The sequence below is a fragment of the Stylophora pistillata genome, chromosome 10 (genome assembly GCF_964205215.1).
Source record: "Stylophora pistillata chromosome 10, jaStyPist1.2, whole genome shotgun sequence".
Lineage (NCBI taxonomy): Eukaryota > Metazoa > Cnidaria > Anthozoa > Scleractinia > Pocilloporidae > Stylophora > Stylophora pistillata.
Genome location: NC_142528.1, coordinates 6,850,336 through 6,868,265, shown reverse-complemented (window position 1 = coordinate 6,868,265; position 17,930 = coordinate 6,850,336). Strand labels below are relative to the sequence as shown.

At 42.5% G+C, this 17,930-nt stretch overlaps 1 protein-coding gene and 1 pseudogene across 1 annotated transcript; both read right to left on the bottom strand.

The window, feature by feature from the left end:
- On the bottom strand, positions 1–5,250 carry LOC148721602 (uncharacterized). The gene is made up of 2 exons (XM_088736940.1): positions 3,931–5,250; positions 1–3,744 (listed from the first exon to the last, which is right to left on the bottom strand). Exons 1-2 carry the CDS (start codon positions 5,248–5,250, stop codon positions 1–3), a joined length of 5,064 nt encoding a protein of 1,687 aa, XP_088593066.1.
- Positions 5,251–8,064: 2,814 nt separating this feature from the next.
- Positions 8,065–11,852, bottom strand: LOC148721601 (uncharacterized; annotated as a pseudogene).
- Positions 11,853–17,930: the final 6,078 nt, after the last annotated feature.

Sequence of the window (17,930 nt, the reverse complement as noted above, 5' to 3'; positions counted from 1 at the left end):
CTAGAAGCGGTAGGGGGGCTGAAAGACCCATTTGCAACCTCTCTGCAGCAATTCCCGATCAATCTGTTGTTGGTTCCATGACTTAAGCGCTTCTCTGAGTTCCCTTTCAGCTCCGACGAAATTTGAGCCTCGGTCGCATCTTAGTTCAAGCACTTCACCGCGACGATTTATGAATCTTCGTAGACACAGTAGGAAGTCGTCCGTACTCATCGACTGAACCAATTCAAGGTGGACCGCACGAGTATTTAAGCAGGTAAACAGACAGCACCAGCGTTTAGCTGTTCCTCTTCCGTGGTTTACATACAGAGGTCCAAATAGGTCCATGCCTGAGTACGAAAATGGAGGTTGATAGGCCATCATACGACTTTTCGGGAGAGGAGCCATTTGCTGAGTCATCGGCTTCGCTTTTAACCTCTTGCACAGGATACATCGTGCGAGGATGGATCGAGCCAAAACTCTAACCTGAGGGATCCAATACTTCTCGCGTACCTTTGCTATCAGGTGCTCGCGGCCAAGGTGGCCGATCGATTCGTGGATATGGCGGACAATCATGGCTGTTACTGGGTGATTTCGTGGCAGAATCACCTGGTTCCTAGCAGCGTCAGCGACTGGCGGTGATGTCACGCGCCCTTTGACTCTCAGAATACCGCGGTCATCAAGCACTGGATTCAGGCTGACAATGTTACTGGATGACTTAACTTCACCTCTGGCCTTCAGGTCTTTAACTTCTTGGGAATAGGCTGAACGTTGGACAAGTCTTGCGATGACTACGGCAGCAGCATTATAGTCCTCTAAGGCAAGGTGGCCCTTCTGAACAGTCTCCCGATTGCAAAGGAAGTGAATGAAGCGAATAAGCCAAGCCACTTGACGTCTGAGTCGATTCCAATCGGAGCAGCCACTTAGAATCCGATGGATGATACACTGGGATATAACAGCTGAAGAGTTCTCAGAAAGCGGTTCTGGTTGTTTGGTACGGAGATCGGTAAGGTTAGCGTGGGTGACCTTTTTCAGCTCCAATACTTCATCTGGAACCTCCTTAAGCTCTGCATTGGGCCAGACAGATTCTGGCTGCCAGAGGAATTCCGGCCCTCGTAACCAACGGTGATTTGAGCTCAGCTGTGAGGGGTTCAGCCCACGTGAGACATCATCAGCTGGATTTAAGGTACCCGGTACATGATTCCAGTCATCGGGTTTTGAGTTTTCTCTGATTTCTTCTACGCGATTGGCGACATAGGTTTGGAATCGGCGCTTCTCATTTCTTAAGTAGTGGAGCACTATTTCACTGTCGGTCCAGTACTTGGTTTCTCGAATGCACAAATCTAACTCTTCTGTCAGCATCTTATTTAGGCGTGTAGCCAGGACAGCTGCTTGTAGTTCAAGTCTTGGGATGCTCGTGAACTTAATAGGAGCATTTCTTGCCTTGCCCATCACGAATGAACAGTGGATGGGGCCGTCAGGATCCTGAATTCTCAAGTATGCAGCTGGTCCATATCCAACTTCCGAAGCATTGGAGAAGATGTGTAGCTGTAGTTTACACCTCAGCGCATCAAATCTGGGGGGAAAGTAACAACGCGGGATGCGCAATTCTGACAAGGACTGCAGCTGTGTCGTCCAAGATCTCCATCTACTTACGAAGTGTTCATTAAGTGGTTGATCCCAATCTAGCTTAGCCTTCCATACATCTTGTATCAGCGCTCTTGCCGTGAGGGCTACAGGTGCAGCAAAGCCAAGGGGGTCATACAGAGAACAGACGGTGGATAGGATCCCACGCTTTGTCTCGGGGCGAGTTACAGTTTTAATTTCAAAGCCTAGCTGATCTGTCTCAACAAACCAACGTACTCCAAGGGCTCTTTCCACTGGTAATTCATCCAGGTCAAGATTCAGTTCTGGTTTGGCTCTTCTTTTAGCAGGTATTTTGGACAAGGTGTCTTTGCTATTTGACATGAACTTTGTCAGGCGAAATCCACCACTTCCTAACATTTCTGCCAAGCTGGATGCTGCTCTGGCTGCCAAGTTCTCGTCTTTGAATGATGGTAAGGCATCATCAAAATAAAAATTCTTCTCAACAATGGCAGTGACTCCCTTCTCAAACCTTTCAGCATTGTCAGCAGCTGTTCTCCTCAAGACAGAGTTTGCAACGCAAGGAGAGGAGGTAGCACCGAATATGTGCACTTCCATGACATAGACGTCTGGGGGCTGTCCGTAATCATCAGTCCACCATAAGAAACGTAGAGCATCTTGGTCCTGTTTTCGCACCCTTACTTGGTGGAACATAGCTTCCACATCAGCGGCCAGCCCGACCTTTCCGTGCCGAAAGCGCAGCAGCACTCCAATGAGGCTGTTGGTCATGTCTGGGCCTTGGATGAGCTTCTTGTTTAGGGATGTGCCCTGAAACTCGGCTGCGGCATCGAAAACGATGCGAAGCTTTCCAGGTTTGTTGAGATTGATTACTGGGTGGTGAGGCAGGTACCAGGTGTATGAAGTCTCCATAGCTGCTTGTTCACGAGATAGTTTTCGGGCGTAGCCTTTCGAGATATACTCATTCATGACCTCACGGTACTTGGCAGCAAGCTCCCGATTCTCAGGTTTTGTTAGGCGTCGCCGAAGGAGTTCCAGTCTCCTTTTGGCTAGGGTGTAGTTGTTTGGCAGCCATGGCTCATCTTCCCTCCACAAAAGGCCAACTTCGTAATGCCCATTTACAAATGTGGTGGTGTCCTCTAGAATCTTCAAAGCTCGCTTATCTTCAATAGACAGTGGTTTGTCGCCTGTCCTCGTTGCTCCGTAGTCTTCGATCTTCCAGAAACGTTCAATTGGGTCTTCATGCTGAGTGCCGACTGACAGAAAGTTAACAGACGCTTGCTTTCTCCAGCTACTGTTTAGGGGCCCTGCGATACTCCAACCGAGTGGAGATCGATAACCATGGAGGCCATTTTCGTCTGGTGGAAACCTGACTTCATTTTGCAAGTGTGCTGCGGGTACATTGTTGCCCACAATTATTGATACTCGTTTCATGTCAACCTCTGGAAAGGTCAGATCTTGCAAGTGGGGATAGTCCTTAAAATCCACTTTCTCTGGCAAAATTTGTTCCGACTGATTGAGATCTGGGAGGACAAAGGCTTCATTGACATCTATATCACGGCCACACCCTTCCACAGGACTTAGGGTGAATGACACACATTTACTTTCTATCAGTTCCTCTTCGTTCCTTATCGTCTTGATACTAATTTGTTCTAAAGGTCCTTCCAGATTAAGCTGATCAGCAAGTTTACTATCAATGAGAGTGTCAGTACAGCCGTTGTCCAAAAACGCATAGGTAGAAAGGGAAGCACCATTCTCTGTGGTGACAGTTACTGGTAGCACGTTTAGCAAGACTTGAGCCCTTTCGGTGCTTATGCCATTTGAACTTACTGAGGACTGATGTTTGTTGCCCGCTAGAGGTTCTATTTTTTGTCTTGAACCCTGTGGTTGTAGGGGAGGTGTAGCAGCAGGAGGCACTTGTTGGTTGGCATTATTATTCGCAACATCTCCTTTCTGATCTCTTGTCCTGAAGCAACGGCCACTGTCATTCTCCTTATGCAGTAATGTTAGATGATGACCAGTGCACTTGGTACAAGCTGGGGGCTCTGGGCAGGCGGAACCGCTGTGATTAGGTTTGGGACAGCCGCAATTAAAGCAGAATCCATACGATGCTGCGTACTGACGCCTCACAGCCACGCGATCGCACTGCGAAATGATCGGGCAGTGCTGCAAACGATGAGATCCAGACTTACAGATGGAGCAGGTGGCTAAGGGTTTTTTTCTGAATTAATTCTCGACTTGTGTGGATGAGATTGTGGTATTCTTTGCAGGCGGCAGTAGTGCCCCTTTGCTCCTCGGGGCATTCCTGTTTTCCTCTTTGTTTTCTCGTCTTTGCCGCTGGGATCCAAATACCGGGTCGTTTCGGATTGAGGCCTGCCTTTTGACGAAGTCTGCGATGTCCTGCAATCGGGCAGTTCTACCTCTGCTGACTATCTCATAGTTTTGAGTCTGCCATTTTGTGATCAGGTCATTTGGGAGTCTGTTTACAATCCTTCTCAGATTAGTAGCTGCACTAGCTTCTCGCTCAACATCACCCCTCAGGATTTTTGATGCGGTGTTCAACTCCTCAGCAAAGTTTTGCAGACTCACATTGTCACCATAGGTGAGCCTAGGGCCAGAAACGAGGTCCTCAATGCAGGCCTGAGACACCTGGATGGGTTGACCAAAACGCTCCTCTAAAGTCTTCATGAGATCATCATAGGCGCAGCCTCGGTTTCTTTGGATTACTTTGAGCGCTTCACCTTTCAAGAATTTCGGTAAGTACTCAACTCTTTGGGCGTCATTCAGCAGCTCACTTTCAAGATGTGTGCGGGTCTGCTCCCTAAAGAAGGGAAATTCAGCTGGATTACCACTAAATTGAGTCGGGACAATACCATTTAGGAGTTGCACCTTCCACATAGCTGCTACATGATCTTTAGGGGTATTCTCCTCTTCTTCAGTAACTGGAACAGCCTTAGGCTTGCACTCAAAGGAGTTTAGGTCTTCATGGCAAGAGAGACGGGAGTTGGTAACTGGTAGCCGGGCTTCCTTATTTTCGCGCATGGGGACCTTGTCGAAGGGGGTGGAGTAATCTACTGGTGCAACATCTGGCATTGTCTTACATGGCCTCTTAGAGATGTCCAGTCTACTTGGCTCCGACTCTTCAAGAGCAGGTTTACGGCTGTGTTGGAATGGAAGCTTATCAGTCCCACAATTTTGAGGAACCTCATTATTTGCGCTCAGTAGACCAGTTCCTTCATCGTAATCCCTTTCGATTTTCCAATCTAGCTCGGCTAATGTTGCCTCATCCTCTAAACGCCTTAGTTCAGTTTTTGCATTTTGTCTGGCTAACTCGGCCTCCTCTTCAGCTCTTCGCTTCGCGAGCTCCAGCTTCTTCTTGGCTAACAGAGCTGTACGTAACTTGTCCTTTCTAGATGATGAAGAGGCCTTTGAAGACACAGAACTCCGGTGTGTTTTTCCACTCTTTATAGAGATTTCATCTTTGTGCCTTTGTGTTTCTCGATCTGACTGCATTTTCTTTTCACATTCTTCGATCAGCATTGTCACTGTTTCTTTGAGAAACTCGAATCTTGCTCCTACTTCGTGAAGACGTTTCCTTTCATTAATTCCTGGAACGTACTTTGCATGAATAGCTTCGAAGGAATTCCAGGCAAGGGTTAAACTCTCTACCATTTTCTGGGCGGATGAGGGGTCCCAATTTGTGTAAAGACAAGTACGCAGTTGTTGCGTTTCGGCAGCGACGTATCTAGCAACTTTGTTCCACGAGTTCGCCAGTTGGTGTTGTTCACTTATACCCTTTTGCCGCAAAACTTCACTGAAATCGATTTGTGTATTTGGCAGGGGGGTCCTGGCATAGCGAGTATCCAAATGCTTCTAGTGCTGATGGTGGATTAAGATCAGCAGTCGGCGGTGAAAAGGCTGCAACTCGAATGTCCAGGGGGAAATCTTGGTTGGCTTTAACCGACAGGCTCATTCCAGGGTCCATTTGATTTATCACCAAACCTGAATCAACTTGGTCTATTCCTCGATCCACAATCCTGTGATCCACTCCACCTATACCATCAATTGCACTCGAAGCGATCATTCCTCAATAAATTCGGGTAGAGGGACTGTCTTCAACGAATTACTCTTGGTAGGACAGAAAATTTTTTCACTATGTTGGGGATAGCACAAAACTTCGACGCGTTATCCGTAATATTCCTTTAATTTTCGACCATCACAATTGATAGTATGAACATGTCACGAGAAATCGGTTACCTAACGGTGAAAAACTGGGAAAGAAAACAAACAAAAGGACGAATAAACAAATGAATACCTAAAAACAAGTGTTAAATCGAAATCCTACTCACATTTTGTGCGAACTAAACAAAAAAAGGAAGAGTTTGCAGCCGCAAGAGCTCGTCGATAAGAACACGTGTTAGTAACGAAAACAAGAAAACGTAACGCAACAAGAAAAAACAAGAACAAAGGAAAAACGTCACGGACTAAGTTCAACTAAACACATGACGAAGGGAGGGCCTTTCTAGTTCTGCGAGGTCGTCCAGCGGTGATCCGGCGATGACTAAGTTATCCGCTGACTAGTTTCTCTGACTAAACTCATTTGGTCAGTCTAGGCTCGGTTCAGCGGAACGATCGGAGACTGGAGCCATTCCTGTATTTCACTGCTGACAGGAATGGCTCCGACTCATGAGTTTATTGATGTCTTTTTCGTTTTGGCTAAAATAATTTTTAAACGGGGCCTCGTAGTGTCTAAGTTTTAAAATAATGCGGCAACTGCATGTCACGTTTCGAAAATCACGCAATGTTACGTGACGCTCCGACTGATATTTTTAATTTGCAGCATGCTCTGCTGGAGAAATGTGGCTTGGCCGCAATCGAGGGAGTTTTCTTCGTGGAACATTGACTTTCTGGAAAAACTGTTCACACGAAAGACAAATCCATTCATCGGGCTCCTCATCTATTTTTGCACAACACCTAAAGGAAGAAAGTCACGGATTACTTTAATTTCGCTTGGTAATTTTTAACAACTCCACTATACCTGAAAACATAGGCATGCTATACGCATGCAAGAGTTATTTTTTTGGATGGGTGGTTTGAAAATAAACACTTAGTAAGTCAAGTTGGACCGATGTTTACATTTTTGGAAATAAAGTTGAGACACCGGTATTTGATGATCTTTCGTCACTGTTGTCGGAATAATTTTTGGCAAAAACAAAGTGCATTGTTTGGAAATAAAGTTCAGACACCGGTATTTGATGATCTTTCGTGACTGTTGTCGGAATAATTTTTGGCAAAAACAAAGTGCATTGGTTTGTGTACGTACTGGTAGGTGTAATGGGAGGGTGTCTAAAAGTGTTTTTCAATCTGCGACCTCGAGTAAAATTTTGTCTGAATTGCGTGTTGATAGTTTATACCGGCGTATGCCGATTCAGGTGATAATATTTTTTAGTTGGTTACCTCAACTTGAAAGGGCGTTTTGTCAACCAGTTTTGATCTTTTGTTGTCTTGGTCACCGTAAGGCGTCAGTTTATTTTTTTAACCAAAACGATGACGTCGTGACTAACGTATGCAAGTCACGGTAACGAATTCCGTTTTGAAGTTTTCGAATTCGATCAAGGAAAGAGATATCAGTAAAGAGAGGTCGTTGTTAAAGAAATGAATAACAATTTTAACAAATACATAAAACAAGAAAAGGTGAACGCAATCATATACTTGTATAATAAGGGTATTGAAAGAGAAGCAAGTGAAGTCAATTTTGCCGTTGGAGCGTATACTTCTTCTGAAGCGGGAAATCGTCTCGAGGAGGAAATCATTTGCTGTTTTCATAAAAGGTATATGAGACGATCATTACATGCGATATAGTGAGTCGTCCAGAAGTGAGTCAAATGATTGTTCTTCAGTGCCTGTGGAACTTTGCAGTTCATCTTGTAGCGCGCTGTTTTTTTGTTTGAGCTGGTCGATTTCAGAGCGCTAAAGGCTGAGCGTTTCATCGGGTTAAATTTGGCCGTGATGGGGGAACGACGGAGAGGTGCAGGTCTTGCTATGGTTGTTTTCTGTTCGATAGAGAGTGACGCAGTGGCACACCAAATATTCACGGCAAGTGTCTCAGTTTCTGTACGCTTTGTTAAGGTGTCTTTACAGGAGGTAAGGTTTGGATAACGGTATGGTCTACAGGATCATGGCATCTTTGGGTGCAGGATGCCGTGAGTTCGGATTTGTATGGATTTGTTGGGTTGTCCTGTTAAGCGTTGCTTGGGTGCATTTCAAAGTTTATTGCACGCATAGTGGATGTTCGTGATGCACAACTGCATGAATATTCTTTGCGTCTTGTGTCATAGGAATTAAGAGGTTTATTGCGTTTGTGGGGAGAAGAAAAACGCGATTCTTTAAAAGCGGAAGAGCGTTAGGGTGTTTAGGAGGTCGTTAGGAATATATTGTATTTTGGTAGAATGGTCTGTTTTGCAGATAGACGCCGTGGTTGAGGTATTTTGGAGAAAAAATTTTTTAATCGGAGTTGATGTCCTATGTCCGATCGATAAATAACATAACAGATAATACAATAATATATGAAGACGGTTTGCGGACTATAAATTGCCGCTTAGCCTAAAAACGTAGCTAGTAACTTAAAAGTCAAGGAATTGTTCATCGTTATTTTCAACAATTGTCAATACAATTGTTTGTGAGTTCATTTATCGCAACGAACCAAGTAACGCAACGAAGTAACGCAACAATTTGGAATGTTGGCAAGGGTCACGGTAATGGTATTATATTTGAGAATAGTTTGGAGCATCTGTTAGCTATGAAAAGTGTATGTTCTTGATGATGTTTGACGTCTTACTGTAGGAAATTGTAAGGCTCTTTGTGTGGAAGATTGCTTGATAAACTTCTTCTTCGGATGCGTCTAAGGTGAGACTGGGGTTGTAGTGATGAAGTATTTCCTCAATTACCGGAGTGAAGGCCTTCAACCAAAGTAGCTCGTACTTTGAATTTCTTATCGCGATGCGTATGGAGGCGCTGGTTGTACAAGAGGCGATGGGCTGTACCGCATTGCAGTTGGAGCATTTGATGATGGTGGATGTTTCTGTTAGCGTGGGTTTTTCTGCCATTGAATGTTGACATTTATTACAGGAAAGCCAAGTTTGGAATGCTTCAGCCAGGGTTATGCCGTCAACAAATATCGCGTCGGTGTCGAAGAGGTTTTGGAAGAGTTGGTTGCTGGGAGGAGTAAAATGTTCGTCTAATGAATTGAGAGTAGTAGAAGGGGTAGTTGTCAGGTATTTTGCATTGTCGTATGATTTTATGCGTACCTGGGTAACGGAGTACGTGTTGTGGTTGTTTGCTTCTCGGATAAGGTCACCCCACAGTGTCAGGCGGATGGTACCGGTGTTGTCAGTTATGGCACAACGATTTAGCATGGGAACAAGAAATCCGTCCTTCATGATGACTTCTCGCACAGAATCAGCGTCTAGTGTTATTATCCCTTTGACCGTGGTTAAATGATTTTCGGGAAGGGTTTGAATTTCTGTGATAGTTGTAAGTGAGATTTCTGATCGCTGCGATGTGGAAGTGTCATATTCAAAAGGAATGTCGGTTGTAGCGGCTGATTCGATTTGAGATCTTTTTTTCCAGGATGATATGGTGTTCTTCTGGATCGAAGATACTGGGCTTCTCTTTGACGTTAAGGATATGGGCAGGGTTTTTTGATTCTTGGAAATTCTTTAGTATCTTGTGTTTGCAGTCGTCGTAACATACCGCTCGTCGCTTTTGCGTCTCGTTAATTTGGAGCAGAAAGGTGAAGTAATGGGTGGATCCATTTCTACTTTGCAAAACAGCAGTTACGTTGTGTATGTAACCTTTTAGGTTTAAACAACAACAAACATATGAAACATATGTATGAACTGCGGTTATGAAACGTATATGTGCACGATCCTTGGCAGTAAAGCACTATTTGAGCAATAGTGAAAATCAGACCTGAAAAAAATTTCAGGCCTGTACGGGACTCGAACCACTGACCTCTGCGATACTAGTGCAGCGCTCTACCAATTGAGCTAACAAGCCAACTGAGAGCAGGCCATCAAATTAATTCGACATGAACCCGTAGATGATAAATCAAACAACAACAAACATATGAAACATATGTATGAACTGCGGTTATGAAACGTATATGTGCACGATCCTTCGCAGTAAAGCACTATTTGAGCAATAGTGAAAATCAGACCTGAAAAAAATTTCAGGCCTGTACGGATCGTGCACATATACGTTTCATAACCGCAGTTCAAACATATGTTTCATATGTTTGTTGTTGTTTGATTTATCATCTACGGGTTCATGTCGAATTAATTTGATGGCCTGCTCTCAGTTGGCTTGTTAGCTCAATTGGTAGAGCGCTGCACTAGTATCGCAGAGGTCAGTGGTTCGAGTCCCGTACAGGCCTGAAATTTTTTTCAGGTCTGATTTTCACTATTGCTCAAATAGTGCTTTACTGCGAAGGATCGTGCACATATACGTTTCATAACCGCAGTTCATACATATGTTTCATATGTTTGTTGTTGTTTGATTTATCATCTACGGGTTCATGTCGAATTAATTTGATGGCCTGCTCTCAGTTGGCTTGTTAGCTCAATTGGTAGAGCGCTGCACTAGTATCGCAGAGGTCAGTGGTTCGAGTCCCGTACAGGCCTGAAATTTTTTTCAGGTCTGATTTTCACTATTGCTCAAATAGTGCTTTACTGCGAAGGATCGTGCACATATACGCTTTTAGGTTTAGTTGCTTGCTCATAGTTGTGGCACAAATGAAGAATCAGCAATTTGTTGGTAATGTTAGTGCGAGAATTAGATTTTGTAGAGAAAGGGAGAATCGAAATCAGCCAATGAACAGTCAGAGATGAAAAATAACGAATCAGGAATGAGAAATCAACAAATTTGAGTTGATTTTGACACGCTGTTACATGTGATTGGTCAAAGGTTGAAAAAGGACAAGGACACGGGATTGGAAGAAAATGTTGTAAACACGTGGACAAGAAGTGGCAGGGGTTTAGTGGTGGCAGGTGAACTTTGAAGCTTAGAAAATGTGTACGTGAAAGAATGCAAGTTGTTTACAAGGAAATGACATGTGATGATGAGGTGAAGGGTAAATTTGTGAGGCCGTTATTCGTGATGGGTCGAAGTCCAAGCTGGGAATGGTGAATGCGACTGGAAGAACACTTTTTGAACACGTGGATAAGTCGTGGCAAAAAGTTTAGTAGCGGCATGAACTAAGTCTTGGGGAAGGTTTACGAAGATTTAAGCGCTATATTGCCGGAAGTAAATTAGATGCCTAAAGAAAATGAAGGTTTAAATGAAGGGGTCGAACATTGTGCAAATGTGATAGGTAATAGAGATGAGTGAGTTAACAAAAGATGAATCGAAACGAGTAACAAAGGATCGCATTTTAGAAGTGTTAACGTAAACACGAGACTTTGAGGTGGTTATTGTCGAGATGAACCTTGAACCCAAGGAAAAGTGTACGTGAAAGAATGTAGGTTGTCTACAAGGAAATAATTCGTGATGGGGTAAAGTCTCGTGTAACGAAGAAGAATTTGAGTGGTCGGCTAAGTGTTATATTGAAATAAACTTGGAGGTGTAGAAAAACGAAGGTCTCAGTGAAGGGACGGAAAGTTGTGAAAATGTAAATGGGAAAAGTAATTATTGTTTGAAAATAATATAGGATAATAAAGGATCTTATTTTGGAGATTTAGGCGTGAAAACAAGAATTTGGGGTTTTGACAGATTTTTGTGGATGTGAACTTTGAACTGTACGAAATGTGTACGTGAAAGAATGCAAGTTGTTTACAAGGAAATGACATGTGATGATCAGGTGAAGGGTAAATGTGAGTGGCAGTTACACGTGATGGGTGGAAGTGCAAGATGAGAATGGTGAATGCGCCTGGAAGATCATTTTTTGAACACGTGGATAAGTCGTGGCAAAAGTTTAGTAGCGGTAGGAACTAAGTCTTGGAGAAGGTTTACGAAAGTTTAAGCGCTATATTAAAGTAAATTAGAGATTTAAAGAAAATGAAGGTTTAAATGAAGGGATCGAACATTGTGCCAATGTAATAAGTTATAGAAATGAGCGAGTGAACAAAAAATGAAACGAGTAATAAAGGAGGTGTTAACTTAAAGAGTAGAATTCGAGCTGGTTATTGTCCAGACGGACCTTGAACCCAAGGAAATGTGTACGTGAAAAAATGTAAGTTGTTTACAAGGAAATTACATGTGATGGGGCAAAGTCCCATGCGACGATGCTGAATTTGAGTGGTCGGATAGTTTGGGATTGGTTGAAATCAAACACGGACTTCGGACTTTTGTATTGAGAACGTGTAAGGAATGCAACTTGTGTACAAAGGGCACGTGATGGAGGCAAGTTCAATGTCATGAAAGGAAGCTCGATTGGTGGAATCTTTTTGTGATGACATAAAAAATATTTGCGAAGTTGATAGAGTTTTCTCATTGGTTTTGAATAATTTAAAGTTGGTATAAAAGAGGTCAATTAAGTTCGAAGGTAATCACTAGTTGAACAGGGCTGCAGCCATAACAGACATGAATAACGACTCTCAACTCAGGGGGTATGTTCACAACGTTTCAGCTATTTCAACAGCAAGAAGAGGATCATTGCACTATTTTAGGTTCAATTTTCAAGTACAAGAAGGCTTCAAGCGGCGAGCGGTGTGCTATGATCTCAGCAAGCGTAACGTTCTTAAGAGTTACGAAGAAGCGCGTGAACCTGTAAAGTTATCAAATGTAAGTAGGAGACGATGTGGTGGTGGAACGGCAGAGGAGAATATTGTACTAACGAAACGATGCCGGATCGAACCTGCCAATAATTTCGACATTCAGTTCGAGTACGAAGAAGGAAATGGTCTGGGAGATGAGCAGGAAGGTTTCATTGCCATAGAAGCGATTGCGTCCCTCTCCGAAAATCAAGTGATTTCGGTGAAGGGGTGCATAAGTTTCGAAGGTGAATGTGTTAAGCAAGTAGTTATGAAGGACAATTCCATGGTTGCAATGTTGAATCGTTGCACGATTACGGACAATACAGGAACCATCCGGCTAACACTTTGGGGAGATGCAATTCGACAATAAGTCAAACAACAACAAACATATGAAACATATGTGTGAACTGCGGTTATGAGACGTATATGAGAACGATCCTTCGCAGTAAAGCACTATTTGAGCAATAGTGAAAATCAGACCTGAAAAAAATTTCAGGCCTGTACGGGACTCGAACCACTGACCTCTGCGATACTAGTGCAGCGCTCTACCAATTGAGCTAACAAGCCAACTGGGAGCAGGCCATCAAATTAATTCGATATAAACCCGTAGATGATAAATCAAACAACAACAAACATATGAAACATATGTGTGAACTGCGGTTATGAGACGTATATGAGAACGATCCTTCGCAGTAAAGCACTATTTGAGCAATAGTGAAAATCAGACCTGAAAAAAATTTCAGGCCTGTACGGGACTCGAACCACTGACCTCTGCGATACTAGTGCAGCGCTCTACCAATTGAGCTAACAAGCCAACTGGGAGCAGGCCATCAAATTAATTCGATATAAACCCGTAGATGATAAATCAAACAACAACAAGCATATGAAACATATGTGTGAACTGCGGTTATGAGACGTATATGAGAACGATCCTTCGCAGTAAAGCACTATTTGAGCAATAGTGAAAATCAGACCTGAAAAAAATTTCAGGCCTGTACGGGACTCGAACCACTGACCTCTGCGATACTAGTGCAGCGCTCTACCAATTGAGCTAACAAGCCAACTGGGAGCAGGCCATCAAATTAATTCGATATAAACCCGTAGATGATAAATCAAACAACAACAAACATATGAAACATATGTGTGAACTGCGGTTATGAGACGTATATGAGAACGATCCTTCGCAGTAAAGCACTATTTGAGCAATAGTGAAAATCAGACCTGAAAAAAAAAAAAAAAATTTCAGGCCTGTACGGGACTCGAACCACTGACCTCTGCGATACTAGTGCAGCGCTCTACCAATTGAGCTAACAAGCCAACTGGGAGCAGGCCATCAAATTAATTCGATATAAACCCGTAGATGATAAATCAAACAACAACAAACATATGAAACATATGTGTGAACTGCGGTTATGAGACGTATATGAGAACGATCCTTCGCAGTAAAGCACTATTTGAGCAATAGTGAAAATCAGACCTGAAAAAAATTTCAGGCCTGTACGGGACTCGAACCACTGACCTCTGCGATACTAGTGCAGCGCTCTACCAATTGAGCTAACAAGCCAACTGGGAGCAGGCCATCAAATTAATTCGATATAAACTCGAAGTTCACACATATGTTTCATATGTTTGTTGTTGTTTGATTTATCATCTACGGGTTTATATCGAATTAATTTGATGGCCTGCTCCCAGTTGGCTTGTTAGCTCAATTGGTAGAGCGCTGCACTAGTATCGCAGAGGTCAGTGGTTCGAGTCCCGTACAGGCCTGAAATTTTTTTCAGGTCTGATTTTCACTATTGCTCAAATAGTGCTTTACTGCGAAGGATCGTTCTCATATACGTCGACAATAAGTGTTATATAATTGAACATGTGGTAATTAAGAAGTATGATATGACGAAGTACGTGGCAACTACTCAGAGGTCGATAATATCTGCTACTGAGGAAAAGTTCGAGGCGCCCACCGAGGAAGCGTTTGGAACCCTTTTCGACCTTGAAAGGCTGATGGTGGATAAAATACATTTGGCGCAAAGCTTTAGGAAATGGCTTTCTTGTTGTAAATGCCGAAGAAAGTTAAGAGATACCCTTGGTTCCGGTAGGAGCATCGTCAAGTGTGGTAACTGCAACACAGTGCAGCCGATTTCTGTTTGTTGTGTAAATGCTTCCGTGCGTATAGCAGTACGAAACAATACATCTGAATTAGTCTGGCTCAAGGCTTTTACGCCAGTGTTAGAGGAGATGTTACGTCATCCAGCACCCGATGTAACAGTTGACTCTCCTGAAGAAGAAATTTATCAGCAGTTGTTTGATCTGGAGAATGTTAGTGTTGAGTATGGGAAAAGTTCTTTTACCATAACAAATATATACTTTGAGTCGTTGTAGATGGACATAATTACAACGAGTGGATGTTATTTGAAAAGTAAATTCATTAGTGATAGATTTTTGTCAACAAGAGTTGAAATACGGAATGAGTTTTATATATTGAGAAATGAATGTTGTGATATAGAGTTTAAAAAAAGGGATTGAGTTAATGTTTACTTCGAAAATGTTAGGTTGTTTTTGACGAACCATGTCAAATGGTGAAGGGTTTATCAAAAGAAGAATGCGGTTTGACATAAGTAACAATGTTTGCGGATGTTTGGTTTAAAGTTCGTATTGGGGCAAAGACGAAAAGTATTCAGTTGCGTTTAAGTTGAGGCTACAAATGTAGCATATGAACAGAGGTCGTTTTTCGTTTCATTAGAAGTAAGGTGACACTTTGACACATTCGTTGATAAATGTAACGGCATTTCATAGATAAGTTGAGTTAATAAATGCCATTCCCAGGTGTAGGTGCTGAAGGTGTTTCTATTTCTAACTTTTTAAAGTTATAGTTAAATCTTAAGTTTATTTTGCGCCTGTTAGATGACAGTGAAACGTTTTTAGTTATTCTTGAAAGGGTAAGAAGTTGGGAAAGTAGAGTTTTTTACCCGGAAAGGGGCTGAAAATCATTGGCGTGTCCCCAGGAGATGTTGCATGCATTATTTTTGTAGGCCAGGCATATTTGCTTTAAAAATTTTTAGTCAGTGATCTGACTAGCCATGTGTGTGAGGGCTTTCGACGGTGGGTTCCTGAGTGACAGCTAAGTATTGGGTAAAATTTTGAGAGCGTGTTGAAAAACAATGCAGCGTTTTCAGTTGACATGTTATAGATGAAATCGGCAAAATTTCATCGGTCGATAGTCGGACGGCGGTCTTTGGTTAGTCGGTCAATAATTGGTTCATACTCGGGGAAAGGACATTCTTTTTTTTGCAACTTGCATCGGAACGGAAATATTTTTATCGATAGTGATAGGGGTTGCTACTTGAGGCAGCGAGATCGATTCAGTAGCCAGGGGCTATTTCTATGGTAATTGCCGTGGGCGCTATTTCGCGAATGATTCCATTGATAGTCCATTTTGATTCTCGTTGCATCTATCGTCGAATATTTGCGTTGCGTTTCGAGCGTAACTCTGTCAGTCTTACCTGTTTGCTCCTATTTTCGGTGGTTGAAGTACTTTGCATAACGACACAAATAGCTTCATATCCACGCGTGTCACACTTAACCTGGTCGACGTTCATCTGTGGTGTTCGTTCTTTGCTGCTTTCTCTTTGACGTCTGTGCCGCCAGGCAACATGTGTCAAATGGCTTACTCGTGCTCGTATATGTGACAGGCGTGAAGTAAGAACACGTTTTGGTAAATAGACACCGATGCCCCGAAAAAATTCAAGTGGGTATCTGTGGTAAAGTGTTTTAGTTGGACTTCTGACCTTTAGATAAGTTATTCACGGCTGAATAAGGGTGTTACTGATTTTCAGGTGTTTTCCTTATCATTTGAGATATAGCGTGAACGTTGAACAGTTGTCTGAAAAGGGCTGACGCACTGAAGTTCAACAAATGATTAAAAGATAACCGTGCGCTAAAGTACAAATCTCTTAAATACTTTAGAGACCTCGTGTGTGCAAGAAATACATTTTATAAAGAGAGTGAGATGAAATTTTTATTTTGCTTAACGACGTATTTCATCACATCGTAGGTTATAAATTCAATATTTGTCAGAATTTACGCCTGGCGAAAGTTTATCCTGCGGCGAATCAGAACGACAGCCTTAAAGATTGATAGGGGTCCAGGATAAGAGGTAGGATAAATATCGTGGCAAAATGCACGGTAGAAAAGAATTCGCTTAATTTGCGTTCAAACGACCGTAAGTGACAAGGCGATTACGAAATAAAGGTAAGGAGACCCAAGATTTCAAATTCGTCGCTTTTGATTTCTTCCGTTTTCAGTAACAGCACAGGGGTTACGCTTAAAATGCAATAATTTAAACATGGTAGTCCTATTTAAGAGTTTTATGTCCGAAATCACACACACGTCTACTGCGGGAGGAATGGACAGTCGTTGGGATAGTTGCTTCGAGCCTTTGTTTCTTTGCCGTTTTCCTTTGCAAAACAACTTGTACAAACGTTATGAAATAGGTTGTTGTTCACCGTGGTAGCTGGATATTAATTAGTATAAATTATCGGGTGGGTACATTTCGCTGACCCCCGTCCATGGACTACCCTCGATGGACTACCTAAATAGACTACCCATATGGACTACCCTAAATTACCTACCTATACAAAAAACAGAGATCGATGATGGATTGTCGCCATTTCTTTTCTTAAAGCCGCTGGTCAGCTGTTCTTCCTTTGTTCTTTATTCTTTCATCGCGCGTGAAGGGTGGTGAGTAATTCGAATTTATAATCTTGTATCTTATAAGCTTGGCTGTTACTGTTACTGTCTTGGCTGTTACAGACATTGCTGCGAACAAATTTCAAGTAATTTTTGCTTTCGCGGAACAAGTGCTTTCTAAAGAATCCAGAGATTTGCTGAAATTATGCGGGGGCTTGTTATATATTTCTCTATGCCATTTGCTCATTAAGGTGTTTTTAAAATTTGGCAAATAAGGGTTGTACGTGGTAACGAAGGCAAAATTTTCTTTCATAGTTTGTTGTCCCTTTGCAAAGCCGACTTCCGTTCAGTAAATTTAACTCAGAGGTGATTTTTCTAGTGAGGATAGCTTCCAGCGCGAAGGCGTGTTTTTGAAAATACATATTTGAAAAGGTTTGCCCCGCAAATAGCTGGGAAGCTAGTCGTGGCGGGACAAGACAAATACATGATGAATCGACAAATTAACACAGCACTTACTGACAATCTATAAAGACAAGGAGGAAAAAAACAAAACAGACGTAACATATTCATGAACCACTTTATTAAAAATCATGAGGATTTCAATACACTCATCCTTCTTTTCTAATGTATCATATAGCAATTTGCGAAGAGCTCTTTTGAAAGATTTTAGCTGAGGAGTTGGTTCTCCGAAGTCTAAGGGCTTCGCCGAAACGACTGTCTGTGAATAAATGCATGCACGGATGCAGGTTTCTTTGTCCGTAAGTGTAACTATTTCCTACTATGTCAGCTGGAAATAGTTACATTCTAGGAAATATCTCTGGGCCCAGCTCTACAGTGTAGTTACTTTCACAGATATTGCGATCTTCACATGATTAGAGCAGTACATTGAAGCCTAACCTAAAGCTACTCAACACC

What these genes read in the sequence shown, in the direction of transcription:
- LOC148721602 (XM_088736940.1), bottom strand. Translation starts at nt 5,250, where the DNA reads ATGGTAGAGAGTTTAACCCTTGCCTGGAATTCCTTCGAAGCTATTCAT. An exon ending in CCTCAATCCGAAACGACCCG is followed by an intron (nt 3,745 to 3,930) that starts GTATTTGGATCC and finishes CATCGTTTGCAG; the next exon opens with CACTGCCCGATCATTTCGCA.